This window comes from Rutilus rutilus (assembly GCF_951802725.1).
Source record: "Rutilus rutilus genome assembly, chromosome: 23".
In the NCBI taxonomy this organism is placed as follows: Eukaryota; Metazoa; Chordata; class Actinopteri; order Cypriniformes; family Leuciscidae; genus Rutilus; species Rutilus rutilus.
Genome location: NC_140233.1, coordinates 10355953 through 10383223, shown reverse-complemented (window position 1 = coordinate 10383223; position 27271 = coordinate 10355953). Strand labels below are relative to the sequence as shown.

The window sequence follows — 27271 nt, the reverse complement described above, 5'->3', positions numbered from 1 at the left end:
AAAACAATGGCACTGACATATTTTAAGATATGACAGTTCAAGTTGCTTTCAGTAAAACAGCTCAAACATGCATTTTAGTCTGGGATTAGGCTTAAGCCTTGTCTGTGAAACCATGGGTTTATGTCCTAAGACAATGACCTAAACTTAGACGTAGACTCCAGCACTGGTCAGAGACTTGTCCTGAGTATCAACAGAGTAACAAATTAAGTTGCTAGAATTCAAATCTAGCAAACAATATAAAATCTCTGTAAATAAATGTTCATATCTGTCTGCCAGTCATATAATTTTGCTTAAATGCGTGATACATTTTTAATCATCAGTGGAACATACTAACACACTCTTCACTAATATACACGCCCAGGGAGAAAAAGTCTACGCCTCTTGATCGCGAAGTACAAAGCCAGCCTTAAGCTATCAAAACCAATCTCTGTAATCCTTTCCTGTATATGCAAATCAGGTCCAATTAGAACATATCAGACTTGTCCATTTGCAATCATGAGATGAATTTGCCCTGCAAAGCTTATGAAAATGCAGCTTTTAATTTAGCCTTTTATTAATTAAAAGTCTTCCACAGGAATCTCACTCGTGCTCATTTCTTGGGTTGTTAATTATCAAGAGTAATCCCGTTTAGCATGACAGTTTTGCCAAAAGCGATCTGCAGGGAGACACTTTCCGCGACAAGAGGATTCACTGTTTTATGTGTCTGTGTTTTTTATAATGGGGTCATCCTAGTTTTTACAATGAAGGCATCTTTATTTTACAACCATATTATCTGATTTTATAATTAGACTCATAATCTTTATTTTATGCGTTCAGATTTATTCTTGTGTATGACATCAACACACCCATAACAATATCAAGGCAATTTGCATATTTTATTTGTATTAAATATTTTAATTAATAATAAGATATCAATAGCATACCTAATCAAAACACAAAATTTAATATAGCATATTTAGTTAAAATATTTTACCACTGAACATGACTACAGGTACACTGGCTGTAAAATATAAAATTAAGTTATTTTGACTACTAACATTTTCCACTAATGACTTAACATTTACTACGTCCAGACTTTCCAGGTTTGGAAATAACACTTTTAAAATTCCCTGATATTTTTCAAATGTCCATGGAAAATATTGAAATACAAAAAAATACTTTTTTTATATATCATTTCATCATTGCATCAAAACCATCTCATGAAAGCATAAAGATGCTTAATCATATTATGCATGTTAAAATATGTCCTCAAAACTCTTTTTCTGGCTAAAATAAAATGGCAGGCAAAAATCAGTTACATCATCAATCAGATCTCAAATCAGTGGGACAAATGTACCAGTTCTGAGAGCTGATCTTCCAGCCGAGCATCGGCTCCAGCAAAATATTAGTTGAAAAAAGGGGCAAAACCGAACAGCGAAGTCATTATTTTCATGTAATGAGCCCAGTTTCTGGATTCTGTCCAGTGGACTGTGGGTGAAATGGGGGTTATGACGTCTATTTGAAGAGACTTCGTGAACATGAAGGACAGAGCGATAGAACAGATGGCGATATGAAAAGAGAGAGAAAGAAAGAAACATGTAGGCTGCAGGATGCATGGGGGACAGACAGTTAATGTAGAGTCAAACGCAAGCAGAAAGGTATTGCAAATAGGATTTATCATTCACTGTCAGCAGAAGGCATGGGCAATGTGACTAACAGATAAGAACCTGTATTTCTGTTACACACATTTAAGGGGCTTTTCTAAATTGTCAACGGTTGGAAAACATTTATCAAATTTTCATGGCCCAGCCAAATAAATGTATATATAATTTGAACAATTGTGTCACACTTTGAACACACTGAACTTTTTGAGCCATGCAAGGTCATGTGAATGGTTATGTTATTGGTTAATTATTGGTTATTGGTGTGTGTGTGTGTGTGTATAATTTACTGATTCATTTAATATTAATAATATTAATATGTCTATTTAAATATTGCAGTAGAGTATAACTAGAAAAAGGTATGTTAAAAAGTATAATAGAAATATTATATTCAACTAATTTCTTACTATTTATTCATTTACATAACCTTTCTAGGCTTGGAAGTCTGGATATTTCCCTTTTTTATGGGAAGACTGACAATATAAAAATACTCTTCAGTATAACAAAAAGTTTAATTTCTTGCATAGCACCCAGAATGTCCCAAATACATAATAGCAGAAAATTATAACCTGCCTGTGATATACACCTCAAGGCAACGCACACAAACAACAGTCAACTAAAATTGTTTTTGTTATGTAACGTGACATCTTTGTTATTTAGGGAGTGCTGCAAGACATTTTAACTGACGCTTTTGTAAGAAAGCACAAAAGTGTAAACGTACAGTATATGCGGGTGTTGTTTACAGGTACAGCTAATCAAAGGGATTTGTTTAATTAGAACCCTGTGAGAATCCCTGAGAGTTATGCAAATACACCGACCACAAATTAAGCTGTTAAGTTTATCCGGTTGAATTGCTGCCGTAATTCTGTTGGTCAGCTACACAACTTTAACAATACACAAAAGCTGACACGGCTCGTCTGATGTGTCATATTAACAAGTTCTCATTCCACAACGATGTCCAGACGGTTTCTCTCTTGTACGCACAGAAACAAGCGGTGACCCGCACCACCTTCTAATCACCATTGGCTTATAAAAGCGGCCTAACTTGTTTGTAGTGATTGATGTGGGGCACCGTGATTACAGTTAATCATATCTGAGGCCTTTAATTCAATAATGCAGTGGACGGGAGTTCGCGTAAGTCCTGCATCTGAGAGAAATTGTAAAGTGATTATGAAAATCCCACTATGTGTAAAGGCAAAGCTCATGTGCTAATGCTTCTAAACCCCAATGTGCTAATTAAGGTGTAATCCTCCGACAGGCAAATGTCAGAGTTTGTTGCCGCATTTTGCCACAGATAGCAGCCGTATATGTGTACAGTTCACAAGTAAGTAAGTACAGTAAACTCATAAGCGTATGTTCATTTGAAATTGTTTACATGTCATTCTATGAATCAGGAGTCATTTTTACAAGCAAATGTATGTATTTTAGGGGCAGTCATGACCCAATGTTAGAGAGTCAGACTGGTACCCCGAAGGTTGCGGGTTCGATTCTGAATACCGGCAGGAAAAATGTAGGTGGGGGAGTGAATGAACAGCGCTCTCTTCCACCCTCAATACATTGCTCAATACTTGAACAAGGCACCTAACCCCCAATCACTCCCCGGGCGCCACTGCAAATAGCTGCGCACTGCTCCGCGTATGTGTGTGTGTTCACGGTTTGTATTGTGTGTGTGTGTGTGTGTGTGTGTGTGTGTGTTCAATACTCACTGCTCTTAATGTGTGTGCACTAACTTGGATGGGTTAAATGCAGAGGACGAATACTGAGTATGGGTTACCCAACGCTATCTCACGACCAATTCGTACGAATTCGTACGAATGATAAAAAGTTGGCTAATTCGTACTAATTCGTCCGACCTCACTCGGGGCGGGGTCAGGGGTAGGTCATTCGTATGAATTCATACGAATTGGCCAATTCGTAAAATATGTACGATTTTGCAAAAATATTTTTTTGTAATTTATCTTGCATATTACATATACACATCTGTCTATGGATCGCTTGATAGAGAGTCTGATTTACTGACACGTTTTTTTTTTTTTTTTTTATGGATGTTCAGATTAATGAAATGCACTGTGATGTTTCGGGATGGTGTCAGCTGGGACGACACACTCAGCAGGACGATGACAGATGGATGAGGTGCCCTGCATGTGTGAGAGTGTGTGTGTGTTTCGGGCTTGATGTTTACACAGAGCCACGTGAATCTCGCTGGATGCTGTTCACTGCGGTGACGCTGTGTCTGACTGCTGCTGCGGCTGTCACAACAGTACTGTGTGTCAACTGATGGGAAAGATATTTTCTTCAAATTTAGTAGACTTCATATTTGGATAGAACTGTACTATAACTTATTTCTATTTAAGCAGCGATTTTGAAAATATTCCAGCATCCTGATGACATGGCCACTCATAAGATGCAGCTCGCTTGTGTTTTTTTAAATTACATTTGATCAAAATGTGTATACTTTTTACAATAAAAATGCATATTCTATCTAGATTGAATTGCATTAGATATTGTGTTGTGGTAACGTGTCATGAGTCTCAATTACAAAAAATATAGTCACAATCAGGGGCACGGCGAGTAAGGGTGCAGCATTTTCACAGGATTGTAAATGCAACGCAAATTTTTGTTCATTTACATTTATTCATTTTTAGCATTAGGTAATTTATTTGTAATTAACACTTTAAGTGGGCTATTAAAAAAAGTATTATTTATATGTCGAATTATATATATATATATATATATATTTTAATTTACGTGCAGAGTGTGACGTCATATTGTGACCATTGCAGTGTGCGTAGAAAGTATTCGTATTAGTGAGTGCAAGTCCACCTTCGGTGCTGTGTAAGTTAGGCCGTTTTTTGTGTTCGTTTTGATTTCATGTTGCTGTGCAGGTTGTTTTATTGTGTATGACAGTGTAAAGAGCTCAATAACCCTTTTATTTAAAGGCTTAATTTATGTCCCGTCGACCGATCCGTTGTGTGCAGTCAAATGTCTCGGTGTGCTTGCGGTTTAAACGAGTGTTATCACCAATACACGTTGTGCTTCGTTGAGTTTTGACATGTTTTATAGACTCAATATTATTTATTTTTTGCAAATGTGGTTTAGCACCCCCAACCTAAAACATCTTTTTGCACCCCTGGTCACAACTGTAAGATACAAAGTCCCAATATGAGCTATAAAGTTGCAATTACAAGAAATAATGTTACAATTGTCAGATATAAAATTACATTTTGAGAAAAATAGCTGCAACTGTTAAGTCACAATTACATTTTTAAAAAATAGAAACTGGCTTCCATAATAAGACGAATGTAATATTCTTTAAGAGAAATTCAGTAAATATATAAAAGTAAGTTCATTTTAAAAAGTAACTTTCCCCAGCACTGTGCTTATTACTTATGTATTTTGCTTTTATAACTGGTATGTTGATCACCAAAGTGTTAAAATAGCAGGACTATTCACTAAAAATAAGTTCTGAAATAATAATCATATAAGGTTCCTGATGCTTTCAAATGCTAGGATAGGAGTTATATTCAAAGTGTGATGCTGTTAAAACAATATCACAGAGTCTGAATTAAAAATAAAGGAAGTCATTTCCATGTCACTGATTTCATTAGCCAACGAATTCCTGAAGAAAGCCCATATGAGTGCTTTCATTGTGATTTGATTACACTAGCATAAACAAATGCGCACACAAAGTTCAGGCACAGCTAATGTAAACGCGCTAATAACTGGCAGTCTTTGATCAATGGCACAAGTGTCAAGTTTGCGAGCAGGTCACTGTGTTCGGCAGTCTTTGGGAATTGTCAGCAGGTCACTTTGCAGTATGTCGGAGTGTCTTGGGGACTGTCAGCAGTCGGTTGATCGGAACAGGCCGTCCCTGCACCCCCAACCGAGCCAGATGCTCCTTGTGGGTCTATGGGGAGAAAGCTGCAGATGTTTCGCCTCCATATTCATCAGGAGACGAGGGTTGGTGAGCATCGTGCTACCCATAGGAAGTGGCCCACAGCTGGGTCAGCATGTCCCTCTAGGTCTTTCTTCAGTCTGAAACATCTATCTCTGTAGTTCAGTCACACCTGTCAGCTTTAATGCAAGAGTGGGTACGAGTACCAATTCAAGACTGTAGACTGTGAGAGTAGATTATGTATGTATGTCAAAGGAGAATGAGTGTGAATGTGAGAGTAGAAATGTATGTAAGTGAAAGGAGATTGAATGTGAATGTGAGAGTAGATATGTATATATGTGAAAGGAGAATGTGTAAGTGTGAGAGTAGAAATGTATGTATGTGAAAGGAGAATGTATGTGTGTGACAGTAGAAGAATGGATTTTGGCTTATACGGCCCCTCATACCTCATACATATATGCACACACACACACACACGCACACGCACACGCACAGACACACAATACACATATATATATTGCACTGGTAGCCAATTGCCGCTTGCATCAAATTCAAGGCACTAATGTTTGTAAAGAACAACCACTGGCTTTGTACCCCTATACATAAACTCACTACTTCAGACCTATGTGCCCTCGAGAAACTTGCGTTCTGGAAGTGGCACCGTTCACTTCCAGAACGCAAGCTTCTGGAGGGCACATTGGTCTGAAGTAGTGAGTGGAGCCATCATCCCAAAGAGGCACACAATCATTTTCACTGACCCTTGACTGTTCCAAGCTGGTGGAATGACCTGCCTAACTCAACCCGAGCTGCTGAGTCTTTAGTCATTTTCAAGAAACTGCTGAAGATGCATCTTTTTCATCAACACTTGACCCATTAATATTAACACGTAATATTCTATATATATATATATATATATATATATATATATATAAAAGAAATGCTACATGTATGGTGCTAGACTATCTGGGACTAGTCACAGCACTTGCATATTGTTGCTCTGTTGTTGGTTTGATTGCTTCTATTGCTCTCCTCATTTGTAAGTCGCTTTGAATAAAAGCGTCTGCTAAAAGATTAAATGTACATGTAACTGCCTTTGAAGTGACTACCAACAAGAAAGAGTCAACCTGACTTCCTCTCAATCCATATGTGCCCTCCTAGTTCTACTAACTTTTTGTCCCCTGGAATAACATACGACTCAGGAAGTGAGTCAAGCACTGTCATCCCATCTAACTGTGTCCTCCACACATACATCCACCCACCCAAAAAGACACACACACACACACACACACTGATGCCCCTCAACTCCTCCTCTGACAGGAGGCGTCAAAGCTCAGATACTCCGTACAGATTATACGAGCACACACACATACTCCTTCAGCTTAGCACACAGGTGTGTTGACACACAAGAGCATAAATCTGACTCATTATGAGTTTTACTGTCAGACTTACGCAGCTGGTGCAGATGTTTCCAGGCTCTGGAAGTGGGGCAGGCAGTGATCGTGACTAAGGAGCAGGAGTTCCCCGCCAGCGTGTCACAGAGGTTTTGTTTCCTGAAGAAAACTTTCTGTGGGTCGACTGACTTCTCCAACATCTTCAGATGGGTCTAGAGAACAATTGCAAAAACATTTGCTTTAGTCATTAGCCATTATGACTACTGATGCACTGACATTAAAGCAACCAAAATATATATCAGTTTAGGAGGGCTGAATCATTGACTGAATCTGATGGCGTGTTCTGACTGTGCCAGTGTCTATTTCATGCACACAATGTAGACAAGCTACAACAGGTAATCATCTCAGCTGTATGAACACTATGGCTAGGTTGACAATAATGAGTTCTTTATTTAAATCGATTTGAAATCTTTTAGTCTATGCTGTCTTTAGCCGATGCGCGATCAAAACTTCACTAAACATTATTTGTAGAGCGCCTACCATACAATAATCGCAATAAGCTTTTCAAAGTCAGAGCATCTTTTCGAAGTCATTGACTTTTTCGAAGTCAATTTTATAACTAAATTGAAACAATAAATGTTGCTTTGATGCGTGACAGATCGGTGTAGCCTCCTCAGTTCAAGCAGCACATGAACCAATCATCTGTTCCTCTAGAGCCCCTTTCACACAGAGATTCCGGAAAATACACGGATAATGTGTCAAGGGATTTGTCCCGGGATCGTTTGATTTTGGTTCATTCACACAGCCAGTGATTTTCCAGAATCTGTGAGTGTGTTCACACACATCCCGTAAAGATCCCTTTTCCGGATTCGGTCGTACACAAGCGTACCGTTCCACAAAGCTGGCGAACGATCTCAGCTTCAGCGCGGATAGTAAGGAGCTCCCTGGTCTCTGCTTTATTCTATTTTGCAGACATTTTTTCATTCTTTCTTTGTTGATGACGAACACAAACTTTCTTCTAAGAGCAACAAAATACCCTTTTACGGCATTGGTCCTGGCTTTTGTTCACACAGGGCGCGTTCCGGGACTGATCCCGACAATGTTACTAGGTCCCCATCCCGGCATCGATCCTGGCATCAATCCCGGGACGTGTTTGCGTTCACACAGAAAGCACTCTAGCAATTTTACGGCAATTTCCCGGGATCAACACGCTGTGTGAAAGGGGCTTAGTTATAGTTACATAACCTCTAGTTATAGCATGAAATAAACATCTGAAGACATGTTGAAAGAAATGTATCATGTCTCATGTAATCGCTCAATCAGTGTTCCAACCACGAAAGACGTCAATAAAACTGATTGTAAACAATGTCACGTAATGTTACATACCTCAGAAAAGCCATTCAATGTCCATAAAGTGATAGTCAACTAGAAAAAATGACTAGTTTTGCTAAATATATACACTATATTATATTTTCATCATATTTTTACTTAGTCTGTGGTTGTAATTATTTAAAGTATGTTTGAATAAATGTCAGCCACCGTTTAAATGTTTACATTTAAATCCATACATCAGTTTTCGTAAAAACAAAAATGTATTTTGGTGAATTACTAATTATGACCAGGGATTATTATTATTATTATCTCCATTATCTCCATAGAGGACACATATTCATACAAAGAGGGCAATTCCAAACACCTGAAGGGTGGTGTACGTGTAAGGGTAGTGGTAAGCCAAGTAGCACACATCATCATCATGGCGAAAGGTCACCGTGAAGGTCAGTGTGTAGAAAGAACATTTTTGACCTCTCCTAGGGCAGAAATTATTTCTGTGGGAGTCAAAAGCACAATTAGACGCTACATGTGCAGTGTATATATTGAACAAAGAATAAATTTCACTTTTTCAAGAAAAAGTACAGCAAAGCGAGGTGTAGTGAAGGAATGTGGGGTTAAATGTGAAGACCTGAAGCAAAATGCAAAAGCAAAGTACCTGTAATAGCAGATTTCAGAGCCTGATCGCACCCAGTGTGGTCTGCCCTCCAGAGCCTCTCTCACAGAATACAGCACAGGCTGCATGCCTGAAACAACACGGGACAATCATACAGTAATGAACCATGTCAAACAGTCAGTCATTTAAAGGTCATTCTGTAATTGCTAAACATGCAGATTGTTAGCTTTTGCACAAACACATAGATGATAAAAGTGGATGTTTTTAGTGTGGCCAATTGCCAAATCAAATAATTATACAAATATAAAAATCAAATCATTTTTGGGTCTACCCTGAATTCAATAGGTTAACATGACACAGCTTTCCAAAAATGCGGAAATCTTTTAAAAAAATGTCTCTAGACTATGTTGGCCTTTTTCCCCATTACATTAACCTGGAATTTTCTAACCGCAAAAGTGCATTCTGTGTGAACTGGCCCTTAGGATGCATTAAATTGGTTAAAAGTGACATATACATTTATTATACTACAAAAGATTTCTATTTGAAATAAATGTTGTTGACTGAAATTAATAATAAATGTTTCTTGAGCACGAAATCAGCATATTAGAATGATTTCTGAAGGATCATGTGGCACTAAAGACTGGAGTAATGATGCTGAAAATTCAGCTTTTCCATCACAGGAATAAATAAAATATATTAAACTAAAAACTAAAAACATTGAATGAGGAAAGCTAAAATCACCAAAACAGTTATAGAGCAGTTATATTAAAATAAATAAATAAATATTATCTGTTTAAAAAAAAGCTGATCGGCTCTTTCAGTGGAAAGGCAAGACATTCCTTTCTTAAAACCAACACGCTGAACCATTTCTCCAAAACACTAACTTCCCGAAGAAGAGATGTTGACAGAGTTCCCTGAAATGCATTCTCTCAAAGTATATGTTTGTTGAGAGTATGTTTTACTCAGACTCAAATAAGGTCAAAAGTAAAGGACATCTCATTTAATATAGAGACATAAAACACTGACTTCGGGCCAGCACGAGTGTCTTAAAATGCCCAGCTGCACACCAAAATTAAGAAAAGGCAGTCAAGGGCCATTGAAAACGCTTTATGGGGGGAGGAACTTTAGAAATGTCGGAGCATTGTATTTTTCTGGGAATATACGGCTAGTGTCAGATTTAAGAGCTGCTCAGGCCCACCGCTGTGTCTGAGAGCAATGTGAGGCTATGATATGATTTAGCTGCTACCACTGTGGCATCTTCTCATGCCTGGTGTGCTGTATTTCTTTTGAGGAGAGGGATGTCAAAATCAGTGCCACCTAGAACAATCGTAGAATATACAACCTTAGTGTGCGGTATTAAAAACAGCTCTTATAACCCTCACCTGGTCCACATAACAAACAGAGCACTGTTTACACAAGGAGGACACATTCCTGGATCAACTTTTGTGCTGATTTGAGGAGATCATGTTCATACCACAAAAGATACAGAATGAGTTGTGTACCAAAATTTTATATTAAAAAAGTGTACCTTGGATTCAAGTGTGCATAAATACCTATTACTTCAATCTGTTGTTTCTTTTGTTTTAGTATCATTGAGATACTTTTATAGTTTTTTTTTTTTTAGTTAATTTTAAAAATGTTGTTGTGTTTTTGTCACTTATTATTATTATTATATATATTTTTTAATATGTTTGTAGTTTTAAGTCATTTTAATTTCAGTTTTATTTTTAGTTAATTTGGTACGTCAAGTTAAAGTTTTTACGTTTTTCATTTTAATTTTATTTATTATTATTTTATTTATTTTTATTTTTAATAGTTTTAGTTAATTACGATAACCCTGGTTTCTAGAACAACATATGCTGACCCAGGAATAGGATATACTACTTGTGTAATCCAAACCAAAGTCGCTAACGTATGGCTTACCGTAGTTATACTGGCTGTTTCCTTTCTCACAGTTGATGATGTTGAAACGATAAGGCACGCCGGCCACCATGCCACTGACTTCAAAATAAAACCACTGATAGTGTGCAGAAGAGTTGACATCAGCATTGAGAATCAAATCATATTCATGACTGCGAAAGATAGACAGACAGGAGAAAATCAGACAAAGTGGGTGTAAGAGAGAATAGGAGAGAAGTAATGAGAGAGAGAGAGGCTGAGAAATGTGTTGCGTAAACGACAGAGAGAAATCTCTCTCTCCATCCCTATCTGTTGTTACGGGCGCTACATTTCATTTGGAAAAATATAACGTCGGCTCTTTTATTTAAGCGCATCGGAACTGCTCTGTAGACGGCGTCTTTGATTTGATCTTGCATGCGTTGACGAGACAAGCTTGCTGAAAGAGTGGAAACATAAGAATGAGGGAGAGAGAGTGTGACTGCAAACGCACTACAAATGAGGCCCAAGGGCACTCGCCGCGCTGTCTGCAGTACATGGTTGAACGTCTGTGTGCTTGTGTACGTGCACTGTATTGTAATGCAGAGACTCACCTGCGGACTTGAATGGCTTTTCGCAGGTTCCCACTCTCAAATTTGGAGAAAAATCGAAGGGAACTGGGACACATATCGGTGGAACACTGTGGACTGAGGAAAGAAAGAAAGAAAGAAAGAAAGAAAGAAAGAAAGAAAGAAAGAAAGACAGGAATGAAGAATAGAGTGAATGTATGAAGGAAAGAAAATACAGGAAAGACAGGAAAGAAGGGAATGAGGAAAAGGAGAAAGACAGGGAGGAAATATAAAAAAAAATAAAGGAAAATAAGAAGGAACAAAAAAATACAGGAAGGAAAGAGAAAGATGTAGTAGGAAAGGTAAGAAAAGATAAAAATGAGAATAAAGAAAGGAAAAAAGGAAAAACAAGGAAGGAAGCAAAACAGAAAAACAATAAAGAAGAACAATGAATGTTGGAAGGAAGGAAGGAAGGAAGGAAGGAAGGAAGGAAGGAAGGAAGGAAGGAAGGAAGGAAGGAAGGACGGACGGACGGACGGACGGACGGACGAAGGAAGGACGTTAGGAAGGACGGAAGGAAGGAAGGAAGGAAGGAAGGAAGGAAGGAAGGAAGGAAGGGCGGAAGGAAGGAAGGGCGGGCGGGCGGGAGTTAGGGAGGGTGGGAGGAAGGAAGGAAGGAAGGAAGGAAGGAAGGAAGGAAGGAAGGAAGGAAGGAAGGAAGGAAGGAAGGAAGGAAGGGAGGGAGGGAGGGAAGGAAGGAAGGAAGGAAGGAAGGAAGGAAGGAAGGAAGGAAGGAAAGAGGAAAGGAAGGAAAGAGGAAAGGAAGGAGGAACAAAGAGAAAATTTAAAGACAGGAAGCAAGGAATGACATTTAAATTAGAAGGGAAGGAAATCAAAGAAAGACAATGGAAGAAAAAAGAAGAAAGGAAAGAAGGAAGGAAGGGAAATAGGTTGAAGGAAAGGAGAAAGGGAAGGAGGGGGGGGTTAAAGAAATTAAAAAGAGAAAGACATGAATGAGGGACAGAAAGAAGAAAAGGTGAAAGAAAAGAGAAAGAAAGGGACAAATTAAATTAATTGGAGAAGTCTGATAAACAGAAAAGCATGAATAGAAGAACAGATGAAAGAAAGAGAGATACATTTTTGGACAGCTGTGCTGATTGAGCATGTTACACTCCACCATATTGTCACATTAGCTTAACAAACAAGTGAATTATCACCATACTTATCGCAGATATTGATTCACAGCAACCATGATTCTTGCTAAATCATTCATTCTACACCTTTTGCATCAATAAATTCCAGTCACGCTGCAAATGACAAGTAAATTCACAGCAGAACACTGTCCACATGATGGAGGCACACGGCTCAGATAACACAAACACTGTTCTTTACTGCTAACCCACAAACTACATGACAGACGACAAGCTGTCCATCAGCATCTGAGCTGGCAGAGAGACACTGTCCATTCAAGGGTTTATCACCCAGAATGCCCCTGACACACACGGTCACGTCAAATCAAGCTTGACTGGATAAACACACACAAGGTGAGGACTGAGGAACTATACGATTAAAATCAAATCTCAAACAAGACTGCACCTAAAAAATGTATTTCTACCACAATTACCCTTTTCAAATCTCTATTGCAATTGTTTTAGGTATAAAGCATTCAAAAAGAAAAAGAAAAGAAGTGTTACCTGGGATCGTCCATGTCAAAAACAACCTTGTTGATGATGTCCTCTGGACAGATGAGACGCTGAATGTCTTCAAAAACTTTCCTCCTGAGAAAAAAAAAAAAAAAAAGATTTGAAATCAGTGACTTTGATTTCCAAGAGTAGATATATATATACTGTACTATACTGTACATAAACTGACTTGAGTGCTATATTGCTGTATTATAATATTATATCATCCTATACTATTTGATTTGTAAATTAATCACCATTTTGATTCAATTATTTTCAATTCATTCAATTCTCAAGACTGGCCTGAACGACTGATTCATGAATCTGGTTGATCCAGTTCATGAATTCATGAAACTCACTGGAGAGAAGATTATTGGTGAATAACGACTTACATTTTCACACAAACTAAAAATACAGTATGCAGACGTTTGCCTAAAGCAGTGATAATGAAAGTCGTTCTCAATTCTGTGGATGGTCAACTCTATAATGCCTCCTCTTTTTGCACTACATTATGCTAATTGGCAAATTTTCTTGGTTGTTTGTGTGCATTATTTCTCAACAATAAGGCCTTTCTCTTGACGCGAATGAGCAAAATGCGAGAGAAAAAAACAATCTGTGTGGACTTTTCAATCCCGAGAGCAAATTTCAGATGATAATGGGGTTGAATGAATGAGCGAAAACAAAGTTAACAGTCCGCTGTGACCGGCAATAAACTGGGCGCGCTCTCATCAAATTGTTTACTTCATGGAAAGACCTATAAAACAATACGACATAAACAAGCATTCTGTCCTTCATTGTGTTAAATTCTGAGTGTAGACCATCACAAAGGTTAAAAAAGTAAACGTGAGAGTCATTTTCCTGCAACTTTAGTCAAAATGTGTCAGACATGTCTAATGTGCAGAGGTGGGACAAAGTCATTGTTATGCAAGTCACAAGTAAATCTCAAGTCTTTGCCCTCTAGTCCCGAGTCAAGTCGAGTCAAAGATGAGGCAAGTCCCGAGTCGAGTCAAAAGTCAAAGCCAACAAGTCTCAAGTCGAGTCCAAAGTCCTACCATTTTAGTTTCGAGTCATTTCAAGTCCTCTTACCACAGAAATAAAATTAATACAAATCATGTACGTCTGTAAGATTTGTATTTATTTAAACCTCTTTTTATACTTTGATTTATAATCAAATACAGTAAAAAACAGAAAATTAAATTTTCACAAAAAATGCTTGTATTTCAACAGCATATTGCACTAGAACAATGCAGAGCATGCAGCTTCAGTCCTGTATTGTATTAACCTCATATTGCAAAACAGTTTAACTTTCAAATAGACATGGGTCGTTTTAGCCTAAACCTTTTTAAACATGTCATCAATAAAATCCTCACTCCTCAAAATTATCACTTCTGAAAAACTGGACCAACCTGATAATATAATTGGAATGCGTGTTGCAGTGCGTATGCGGTGCAAGACCAGCACGCGCAATAGTGCTTTCACATATGCTGCGTTTGCAGTGCGTGATCCGCGGCTGTACCACAAATTCATACTCACTATTTGTATTTCAAATCCAGAAGTTATTAGCATCTTTTATAAAAAAAAAAAAATCGTCAGCATTGCGATTCTCTTTGTACACACGTATACACTCTTTAATAGACGTATTCACGTTTAAATACAATTTAAACAACGTATTATTTAATGCATTACTCTTATATAATTATATATTAAGTTGCTCAAACAAGTGGTAAAATATTTAACCATGTACTTAGGCTATATTAAAATCGCATAGCCTACATTTTAAATTAAAACTTAAAATTGACAAAAACAGCATTCTTTTGCATAATTTAAATCTTTTATACAATAAATCTCGCATGTCACAAAGAACTTGTTTTTCCACCTCCACGAATGAGACGAGTGTTATGTTGCCTTGTTGAAATATGTATTTTCCCTTGATTTAGGCTACCCCGGTCTTACGTCTCAGCATTGCGATTCTCTTTGTACACATATACACTCTTTAATAGACGTATGCACGTTTAAACACAATTTAAACAACGTAGGCCTATTATTCAATGCATTACTTCTACTTATATTAAGTTCCTAAAGCAAGTGGTCAAATATTTAACCATGTAGGCTACTTATATAAAAAAACAGCCGACTCTCATGCCTTTTATTTTATATTTAAATTAATACAATAAATCTTGCATGTCACAAGGAACATGTTTTTCCACCTCCACGAATGAGACGAGATTTGTTCATTATGTCGCCTTGTTGAGGTAAATTGTAGTTTTCCTTGCTTTACCCTGGTCTTAAAGTGAAAATAGTATTTAATTAAATACATTTATGGTGAGATTACTACATTTTATTTAATTAATCGCATTTATGGTGAAATTACTAAATTTTTAGGTCAATCTGTGTTCATGTTGACCACGAAACATGCGCTGTCACTTTAATTCAGCGCGTGCAGCACATGTGCAGCACAGCAGAAATAGACTCGGTGCGGAAACGATCGCGGCACTGCTGTATACGCACCGCACCTGGAACGGATCGACGGACTGCAACCGCGTGCAGTGTGAAAGCTCTAACCTGTTAACATGGGTACGGAAAAAAATACGCACCGCTGGCGCATACGCACTGCAAACGGAGTATGTGTGAATGTGAAACGGGCGTTAGATGCTGTCGAATCAAAACAACGTGGGACTACAGTGATTGGATGTCGTGCAGGCAGCGCGCGCGCTCGCTGCATGCATACAGGTGGTGCACATTTTTTTCACAGATGCAGATAAACTGAGAGCGGCGCGGCCATGTGGACATTTTTTCCCCCCGTTCTCATGGGAAGTAGCAAGTCTTCTCGAGTCAAAAGGCGCAAGTCCAAGTGAAGTCACGAGTCATTGATGTTAAAGTCCAAGTCGAGTTGCAAGTCTTTGTACATTTTGTCGAGTCGAGTCTGAAGTCATCAAATTCATGACTCGAGTCTGACTCGAGTCCAAGTCACATGACTCGAGTCCACACCTCTGCTAATGTGTTTTTTAACAAACATTTTAAGATGTCAAATTCAACTGCAAATGTTTTAGACTTATCAAAAGTCAATGGTGGAGTAGGAAGCAATATGTGGAATTAAAACTAACTTTATTCAAAATGTCACAGGCTGTATGACATGTTCTTCTTAAAACTCCAAAAGTGACTGTTTTTGAGTTAAAATGACACCAATAGAACCCCATATAAACTTATCTTACCCTTGAGGAAACACAATAAACTACTGAAATGACTGAAATAAATGTCTATTCCCTTTAATCTCCCCCTTGCACATTGAAGAAAGTTTTTCGGCAAAAACAAGTTTTCCGAAGGGGGCGACCGTAATTAGATATAGATTTAAGGGCTTTTTCTCACTAGAGAAGAGTTTGGGTGTTTGAGAGCAAAGCAGCCAGCGAGAGCAGAAAGGCTCACTTAAGGCAAGAGAGTATAACGCAGAGAGAAAATATTTTAATGGATTTCATTTCTACTTACAGTGAGTTTAATGACTCAGTGCCGATGTTTACAATCATTTTCATATGGCAATGTGTAAGTAAAGATGGGCCTTAAATTGTGTCCACGTGAGCTGATTTAGACAAATGAGCTTATAAATGAAGTTTAATATTTGCATCGTTTTCTTTTTCTGGCAATCTCAACAACATGCAAACGTATAAGGTTAAAAACAGCTGCATTATGGAACACAGAATTTGTGCAAAAACTAAAAGTACAAATTAAGGCATCTTTGGGGAGTTGTTTTGAAAGCGCCTTTATGGAACCAAACATCTTTTTGTTGTTTTTCATGAATGCTTTTCGCAGTCTGTAATGGCACAGCTTTTACGAGCAAACAAAACACTAGAGTAATTCTCCTCCATTCCCCAGATATGTCTCTCAAAGCGACTGTCTCTTTAAATCTTTTAATATTGAATACTAAATGTGATCACTGGTGAATGGAGAGCTCCTTCATGTTGAATCAGGATTGTTTTTGCAATACAGACTTTCATAGCTGATCAGAAGAAGAATGCTGTGAAAGATCTTTGATAGGATCACAAACAGCAGGGGAAAATACAGCTAGATACAAAAAAATTAAATACAACCCTAATAGAAACACTTTGCATATGTTTTGTTATCTGTGATGTCTTAAAGAGTGAATCACTGAATCATTGGCTCACTCGATTCGTTAAAAGATGTGGATTCATACAGTAATGAAATGCTCAGAGATGCACCACAATTCTGCTGTGGCTTTGTTTGGAACTATATATATAATGACTGCAAAAGACCTGCAGCAAGACTTGCTGGCAACAGGCACTGAGGTTTCAGCTGCACAGTAAGGTGCGTACTAAACGCATGCTGGAACTCCAAGACGTACACCATTACTGACCCAAAAGCACAAGAAAAGTCAGCTCCAATTTGCTCAAAATCATATAAATAAGCCACAGAAGTTCTGGTGTTCTGTTCTGTGGAGCGATGAAACAAAACTTTTCGGCCCTATGGGTCAGCGGTGTGTCTGTAGGAAGAAGAATGAAGCATATTCTGAAAAGAACACTCTGCCTACAGTTAAGCATGGTGGCGGCTCAGTGACCACTTTAAACATTTGAGCTATTTCAATTACTTTTGTTTGATTTGTTCATTGCCAATAGCTGAGTCTGTACATTTTGCCAGTGAACCTGATTTGCAATGATGGTTGAATAATTTCAATTACAACTGCATGTGTGTGTGTATATATATATATATATATACTGTATATATGCACAAGAATGAATTAAACTATTTTTTTTAAGAATGTCATAATTAAAATTGAAATAAGAGAATCATTTTGTAAAGATGGTAACAAACGGACCATTACTATAATAAAAACAATTTCTTAACATCTTATACAAACAGTACATTTTAACAACGTATTCTTTATTCTGATTTTCTAATCATGTTTATTTTAAACATAGCATAAAAACTGTTGAATTTTCCTATTTAACCAAAGTAATATTAATAATTCTTCATATTTTTTGGGTCAGTAAGTTACTATGCAAGAACTTTTGTTCCTTTTGCAAGGGATTACATTTTTTGGTACACTTGTGAACAAGTTGAGAATTTGGACGGATAATTCATTAACTCTTTTCCTTTAGTCAAAATATGTGTGGGACATAATTTAAGTGAAAGATTTATATTCTCACCTCTGCACATGTGGTGGTCTTTTAGCCATGGGCTCTTGCTCTTGAGGAGGCAGGTGTCCCCAGAAGTCAGGGAAGGCTAGGATGGAGTATCCAGCAACAGACTTGGTACTGGCTGCAGTGGCGGTGTAGAGACGTGGATTATGGTTGGGAATGCAAGTCCCGTACCTCTCCAGAAGCCTGTCCACCATGCTGGAGTGGCCTTCCTGGCCTTTCCTGGAGCAGCTGAGGTAATGTTTATGGAAGTCTCTTGTCTGGAGGTGATTTTCTTCTTGGTCGGAGAGCGACGGGGAGTCTCCCTGTTCACTTGCCGTCTTGTTGTTCAAGTCCCTGTCCAGAGTGCTGTCATCATCTGAGCTTTCATCGACCTCTGAGCTGGAGTCCAAATCCTAGAAGACATGATTTCCCAACTGTTAGAAAGAAGCTGCAAATCTAATGTTGATATTCATGGGGGAAAACATCAAGAGCATCCACAGATGTCAGCTCTTTATACTTGTGGCCACATCAGCAATTCTTAAATCAAAAGTGTAAGAGAAAACAGCAAAAAGGAGACAAAGAGAGATTACAGTAAACATCACCCACAAGATATCCTGTTTTCCCTCTGGCACCGCCAACCACACAGTACCGCAGAATAACAACCCAAAATAAACTCTAGAGGAAATAAAAGGGTTTCTTGAGAGAATATTGAGGGAGGAAAGCCAAAAAAGGGTAAGGAATTGTTTTGAGGATGCAGCCCAGAGTGGTGCACATCACTTCCAGCTTTCTATTGACTTCAAAAGGGTGATACTGACAGCAAATAGGGTCGTCCAATTACAGTCTTTGACAGGCATAAAATGAACTGTATCAAAATAGCCAAGGGCCCTAGCTGCTTTTAGAGCAACCAAATAACAATTTAAGCTCACGCCTCATACATTTCCATAAATTTAGCGGGAAAAGGGGCCGTGGTCCAATTCCCTGGCTCATCCCAAAGGTGAACGTGAAATGTCCAAGAAACACGATAGATACGATGTGCTGACTGATGGAAATTCCAGCAGACATCATGCCGATAAAAGCCTCTATCATCTGCGTTCACCTCCCTATGGAAGATCTTTGAAATCTGAACGGCATCCCACGTTCCATCAGTTGCTCTGATCTTTGGCACAGTGCACATAAACTGTATACCATCAAAGTGAATTTGTTAGATACACTTTAGTACTGCACCCTCTGCTATATCATTGCATTTAAATTTCACTTTTTCCCCTCCTCACACTCCTAAAAATATGTGTAAACACAAAAACGCCACAACTTCCATGAATACCAATAGCCGAGGATGCATTAATATAAATGAACCCTTGCTGTATAAAAACGTCTCGGGTTTGAGGCTGCATATTGCATCTCAGGGGGGGCCTTGCTTTGTCATATTCCTTTCTCGAAACCACAAATAACAACACTAAAACAATGCAGCAGCACAGATATGTTTTTCAAAGACTTATTTTAATCACGAACTTGATACAGACGAGTACAACGGCCCTTTTGATGAGCTCTGGGAGTGGGACTGTGGGAAAGGAACGTGTGCTTGGTTGTTCGTTCAAGTGGGTGAGAGGAAGAAAGCAACGATTCAATTCACATAGGGAACGAACTAATCTGTTTTTAGGTCAATTCAATTACACAATCCACCAACCATTAAAACCTATTCATGTCTGACGGTTTTGAAATCAGCACATAAAATAGCAAATAAATTGATATAATAATTGGGAAAGTATTCCGCAGCTGTCAAACTCAATTCAGAATGGATATTTCTGGCTAAGTAAGTTTGCAAATATCATGAATTGACTTGAGTTGTCACATACAAACTGATTTGGGGGAAATTTTGGAAAGTATAGCTTTTCAAGCTATAAGGTACTCAATGAAGCAATAATGAAGCAATTCTTATAAAAAAAAAAAAACGATAAAAAGTAAAAAGCAGCTACATTGAAGCTATTGCAGGGAAAAAAATAAGCATAAATAAACATTAAAAAATCAAAACCTTAATTCACAACTTACCTGTAAAATATTAAAGTGTCAAATTCATACACTATTAAAATTAATAATTTTTGTTCGGACAAGCAGCAACAATCTATGGAAGCTTGTTTCCGCCACAAAATAAAAAATTTTAAATGATAATTGCGACTTTTTATCTCACAATTGCGAGTTTACATCTCGCAATTCTGACTTTATTTCTCAGAATTGCGAGATACAAAGTCAGAATTGCGTGAAATAAAGTCGCAATTGCGTGTTATAAAGTCAGAATTGCGAGATATAAAGTCGCAATTGCGTGTTATAAAGTCAGAATTTGACATATTTTCTCAGAATTGTGAGATATAAACTCACAATTGTGAGATATAAAGTCCAATTCTAAGGGGGAAAAAAAGACGGACTTTTTTTTTTTTTTTTACCTCAGAATAGTTTATCTCACAATTCTGACTTTATAACATGCAATTGTGACTTTATATCATGCAATTCTGACTTTATATCTCCCAATTGCGTATTATAAACTCAGAATTGCGTGATATAAACTCTGACTTTATAAGACGCAATTGCGACTTTATTACACGCAATTCTGACTTTATATCTCACAATTCTGACGTATACGCAATGTAGCCTCGTGCCCGTGCTAATACAATGCTAAATCATAAATCAGATGTATGTAGAATAACATTAGGATGTCCAGCAATCGATTTAAATAGTGCACTGGGTTTTTAATGAGATCTACTCCACTATATGTTGTTTTTTCACGTGAATATGCATAGATCGACTGTTTCACGTATATACTTTAATGGTCCAGTGGCAGAACTTTTGCCAAGTGTGTCAGAGATTCTGAGTTCTAATCCGCACTCGTATATATATTTTTTTCTTTTTCATCAAAACCGATTATGTTTATCAGTGGTTGTATATCAAGCAGGGACAGATGTGTGAATTTTGTTTCGTGATTTCACCGGAAAGAATAGAGAGTCTCCACAACGGATTGAAGCGCGCGTCCGAGTGAAGACTGTGCGGCGTGTGCGCGAGCCACAAGAGAACACTGTATCAGCGCCACTGATCGCAGCGGCAACGAGCACTTTGATCACTTGATAAAAAAAAAACACATTTCAGCGCTAGATTGCTTATTATTTAACAAACGAACGAAAAGAATACTTAGTTAACTGGAGATGATTTATTGATTTGTATTGGTACATCCATGCCGCGAGATGTTTCAAAAGTGGTGGGGACAATATCGACCCTAGGGTACATGTCCCACCCGCAAATTACGCCTATGATGACGAGACACGAGGAGAAATTGACAAAGAACTGTCCGACACAGCCCATTGTAGCTCTCCAGATGGATGGACCTCCAGGGCCACTGAAAGTTTCCTCACGGTGACCGCTCACTCACTATATTACTTCGAAACGGGAAATGAGAAGCTGCGTTTTGCAAACACGCCCCATTTATGAAATAAAATTAATTAATAATTAGATAATTAAGCTATATATCATATGCTGAAGTAAATTGGAGTGTTAAAGATTAAAAGAAAAAATAACAACAAGAACCATACAGAACCGAAAACCGTGACCCTAAAACCGTTATACGAACCGAACCGTGGGTTTTGTGAACCGTGCCACCCCTAATATATATATATATATATATATATATATATATATATATATATATATATATATATATTATCAACAGAAACAGAAAATAAAATTATAAACTAAATATTGTGAGTAAGCTATTTAAAATTGTGCAGTAATGCTCGTCATGCCTTGACTAAGGAACTGTGTCAGATACAAAACAAAAAGGCTCATGCATGTCGAGTCTTCGGCTTAGTCAGCAGAGAAACCAGTATGTTGGTGTCATGCTGAATTGAAATGCACATCTAATTTTCAACTCCTGGCTGTCCTGTACAGTATCACACAAAGAGTTGAATATCAAAGGGAAATGTATTATCCTGAGGCGAGTCCTCGGGGGAAGAGACCCTTACGTTACCCTCCCTGTGAGAGCACAAGCTTTGTGCCAATCTCGCTTTCCGGGTTTATGTTTCACATCTCAACCCTTTATCGAGCCCACAATATTTCTGACAGCTCTGCAGTTTTACCCGTGTTCTCTTCCGCGCAACACAGGTACCTTCACATTAAATTTAATGCTTTTTAATGCCTTTTTTAACATTTTTAATGCCATACATGACCCATGACTAGCCATTGATATTTTATTTTATACATATATTAGTGCTGTCAATCTATTAAAAAATTTAATTCGATTAATCACACATTTAACCCATTTAATCATGGCCTTTGTTTTGGCCCGAAGATTATAGGTGGAGCATCGTTGTCATGCAAGATTAATAGCGGGGAACTGATTGGCATGAATGTCCTGCTGTAAATTCTTTTCATCTTGGTATTTTGCACAGCATGCATAATGCAGTGATGTGATTACAATCCCTGCGTCCAATCCAGTCGCAGAGTCTCCAGATCACAGTGGCATTTAATGATAATGGGAGAGATACATGAAAGATGCGTATGGAGAAGGGGGGCCAGGATGGACAGTACGCTTTCAGGGTTTGATATACTGAGTTAAACCAGAAGAAAACAATGCAAAATTGTCTAATGAACATTCGTACATTATAATCGATTATAGACAATCCAAAAAAAAAGAATTAATTTTAAATAATATAATATCATATAATATAATATAATATATAACTAAAGCAAAGATTAATGTCCAAAATAAATTATAAATAAATGTAATGTTTTCATGTTTTCTATTGTGATGACAAATTAGAATTTAGTACATTTTATATTATGAGCAATAATAATAGCAACAATCTTTTTTTTTTCATACAGCCGTAGTATTAAACAAATCAAATTAATCACACATTTAAATGGGACAAATCCATCTAAGATGGTCGGGGTGAGTAAATAATGACATATTTTCATTTTTGGGTGAACTTCTCCTTTAATAACTTCTTATTATGAGGAAGAAGCATGGCAAGAGCTGCTTGGCCTTTATGTCTAGCATTTGCAGATAGAATTGATTTTAAAAATGTTAAATTGAAACAAAAAAGTGAATTAGTAGCTCGTCATTTCCCTTCGAGACCTGGAATTACAACATCAATACGTGCGAGAGGAAATGAACCAAGGAGAAGCAGCTTTTCAACAGCAGTAGTACATCATGTTATATCATTTGAATTAAAATAGTGGCAGCGTCTGAATAAGAAGGGAGTTGAACGTCGATGGACCGGGGGTGTGTTGACATTTCTATTAGTTTGAACTCATCCGCATGCTAAAGGCAGCCACGCAGGGATTTCTGCAAGACAGCCGCAGGCGTGCTATTGTGCTGCTAGAGCAGCCGTCAATCAAAACGATACCAGTCGCTCATGATGGGAAGGGTGGTGACACATTTAAAATGAAGAGTCACACTGAACATATTATAGAACTTGAAATGTCATCACTCATTCCTGTCAATGGCCCAACGGTTGACTGACCCGCAGCAGGGTTAAGAGCAGAATGGTGAAATCACCAGAGGTCGTGCAACGAGCTATACAGACAGTTTGATATTGATTTATGATTTTTTATAAATTGATTTATGAAAATAAATATTAGATTTTGAATGTAGGTAAATGAACAAGAAATATTTAAGGTTCAAGACTATTTCTGGATCACTGTATATATGTATGTATGTGTGTATATATACTGTATATATATATATAAAGCTACCACATAATTATTGTGACTACTGAGGGATCAGATGAATCATTTCTTGTGGACGTTCAGTTTTCCCCAGAACACTTCAGGTCAGCAAAAACAGGAACAAAATCACTCTATTAAGATGAAGAGTGAGGCAAACATGCCGGCGTTGTAAGGATTTTTTTTAAAGCAAAATGAGGTAATTTTCGGTACAAGCAGTGTCCCTGTTGTGCTCTTAAGCTGCATAGTGTTGTCGTTGCAGTAGGTATTATAGCACATCCTGCTCCCATCAAAATCTCTTACAGCTTCCACACAAGGTCCATTTTCACCCCAAGTGCACTTAGAGACACTTCATATAAACTTTATCCTGGGTGTCTACCATTAAGAGCAGTACACTCGTAACTTTCACGCCTGGCTGCAACAACTAAACCCCAGAGATGCTGACGGTTTCCAAAAAATCTCTTTGAAATATTTCTCAAGAGCGGATTAAAGTGAACATGAAATCAAAATTCACCCCATTTACATTCTTAATGCACATTCCTGGTCTTATTGTGCATGGATTATCAGGCACGTTATTCTCAAGAAAAATTAACGCCATTTCATGTTGTCATCGTCTTGAAGTTAAGCATTAATATTCTGGGTTCCATATACTGTTAGTTACACTCAATCGACAGCATCTGTGGCACAGTGTTGATAGCACAAAAATGAATTTCCAAAAATCTGGGTTACATTCAAACACAATGATTATAGTGCCAAAAAAAAAATCAATAAAAAAAGTTATACCCAATTTTATTACTTTATCATCGTAAGAACGTCCTAAATCACTGTAAAAATGATTTAAACAGCTTTACAGCTCAAATAATACACACATTTTAACAGAATATCTATTGTAAGTGCTATTATGAAATGAAAAGCGTGACATTTTTGCTTTTAAATCCTCTGAAAATTGGCCTCGTTTAGTTCCGTTGTAAATGTCTCAAACGTAACCTCGATTTTGCCTTTTTTAAAGAAAACAAGGGAGACTCTTAAAAAATGATGGTTCGTTATTGGAATCTATGGTTCCATGAAAAAGCTTAATACATTGTTCTTTAGATTTTTTAACTGTTCTTCACACTAAGAAAAAAAAAATTATTTTAAGAACTGTTCACTTAAAAGTTTCTTTGGGGAACCAAAAATGGTTCTTCTATGGCATCAGTGTGAGAACCCCCTTTTGGAACCTTTTTTTAATGTAATCAACATTATGTCACAAATGCTGACGTTTAAACATAACTTGTATTGAACCTGTAATCTTTTTGAAAAGCCTTGTTTTGAAATACAGTGCTGATGTAGGTATGGAGGTTCAGTGGTTTTGGTTTACTGCATCAGAGGGGTGAAGACGTTCACCTGGAAGTCATGGTGCAGCTCAGGGCAGAGGCGCACATATTGGCCCAGCTGCTCCAGGGGTCTGTCAGGCTCTGGTCGGGGACACAGCTTGTTCACATCTGTTTCCAGGTCATCTTCCTGCCATGGAGAAACACAGAGCTATAAACGCTGTTCACTCATAAGCTTGACTGCAGACTGAAAAATATATGTCTTCCCCTGTCACTGCATGTGAGGACCAGAGGCCATGTGACCAGCTCCAGCCAATAGAATGCAGCAGGCTCTGACCTCTGACCTTCACTCTGTCTATCTCTATGGCAAGTGGACCAAGAAGCAGACAAACAGCAATTGCACAGCTTATTTGCCAGGCGAGGCATATGTAAGCGGTCACCCCTACAGCTGTGGTGTAAATGTCAATCTCACACATACATAGGGAAAAGGCCATTTTTGCAGTTCTTTTTTTTTTGGGGGGGGGGGGGGGGGGGGGGGTCTTAATAGCATCACTTTCTATGGCTTTTATAGATTTCTGAATATCTTTCCAATAAAGTGAGTATTAAATCGAAGATCAATCTCAAAATCTAAACACTTTATGTTTTGACATAACAATAAAAGCCCACTTGCATTACAAATACGCCTATGATGTTCACATTTTATTATAAAAATAATAAACAAAAAAAAAACTTTATTGGCCCTTTAAAGCACCTTAACATTCTAGTGTTTTTTTACATTATGAGGACAAAATGGAAGAGAAAAATAAATAAATTATAAGTGGATAAAGTTGAGTCATTTAAATATGTGGACATGTTATGAACCTAAATACTTTGTCTGTAATTATAATCCAGAACTATCACTTTAGAGCATAAAATTATTTTGGCTAAAGAAAAATCTAAAATATTTAAATTAAAGGTTAAAATTATAAAAAATATTTTATTTATTCATTTATTTGTTTTGCATGGCATTTATCTGCTGTAGATTCACATTAAATTCAACTTTTCTTATTTAGAAAATTGCCTTAAATTATCAGTTTTTAATTGATTTATTTATCTCAGATTTTTTGTTTTTTATCAAGACTCAAATACCACCATTTCTGTCACTGAATAGTAGAAAAGCAGCATATTTGGAGAGTGTCTCTCAAAACAAAGTTTTAATGTAAATTCTTCAGTGACTGTCAGCCGCAGTAGAAATATTATGCCCACATACTTATATGGTATGTGGGCATATCAGGGTCACTGCTAACCAATATGGGTAATATTTCACTGTAAATGTCCATAACTAAATCTTAGAGCATGAATTCACGCTACAGAGTGGGCATAGAGTACCATGTGGCATCTTAGTCATGGCAAGAGGATGAAGCGCAGACATGGAAATAAAGAAATGCATTAACAATATTTGAAGAGAGTGTGTAGGGCAGAAGAAGATGAAAGCACTTTGGTTTGGTGGTGCCATCTCAGCAGGGACAGGATTGTGAAGTCATTGATTTATGGCTGAATCAGGGGCCCTATTATTGAAGTTATGTGAGAACAGGAAGCCGCTTGTGTCAGGCTCCTGTCAAACGCAGAACCTGCTCTTCAATCACATTTTAAGAGGGAGAATGAATCAGTGGAATTTACCGCACATCGTTCGCTCTGTCAAAATTACGACGCAGGATCGAACAGGCTGCGATGTGTGCGTGCATGCGTTGAAGGTGCTGCTCACGTCTTCCTCGAGAACGAATCTCAAAACACTCACGTAGTCCCTGTTGTCTGGCTCCTCGTTCTCCGTGTCTTCGTCACTGTCATCTTCTAAACTGCCATCTTTCAATAAGGAAGAAAGAAAGATAAACAACATGCGAGACTAAGGCGTAAATGTCAAGATGAGCAAAATATGGCAGTTCATCTGTAGGATCAAACAGGACCTGCCCAGAGTCCTCAAACATTAGCTCTTTCTACCTCTGATATGTTCACATAAAAGCAGATATCTGCCACATGTTGTGCTATACCAGAGAGGACAGACAACCATCAAACATAGATAGATAGATAGATAGATAGATAGATAGATAGATAGATAGATAGATAGATAGATAGATAGATAGATAGATAGA

General features: G+C 37.7%; 1 protein-coding gene across 4 annotated transcripts in view; it reads right to left on the bottom strand.

The window, feature by feature from the left end:
• The window catches only part of agbl1 (AGBL carboxypeptidase 1), a 211838-nt gene that overhangs the window by 83062 nt on the left and 101505 nt on the right, over positions 1–27271 (bottom strand). For all 4 annotated transcript variants that reach the window (XM_084396546.1, XM_084396547.1, XM_084396548.1 and 1 more), the window contains 9 exons: positions 26920–26984; positions 25216–25332; positions 18154–18539; positions 13010–13093; positions 11361–11453; positions 10795–10943; positions 8914–9001; positions 8623–8752; positions 6985–7138 (listed from right to left, as the gene is read on the bottom strand). In XM_084396546.1, coding sequence (XP_084252672.1) covers positions 6985–7138; positions 8623–8752; positions 8914–9001; positions 10795–10943; positions 11361–11453; positions 13010–13093; positions 18154–18539; positions 25216–25332; positions 26920–26984 — 1266 coding nt within the window. The remainder of the gene's footprint in view (positions 1–6984; positions 7139–8622; positions 8753–8913; positions 9002–10794; positions 10944–11360; positions 11454–13009; positions 13094–18153; positions 18540–25215; positions 25333–26919; positions 26985–27271) is intronic.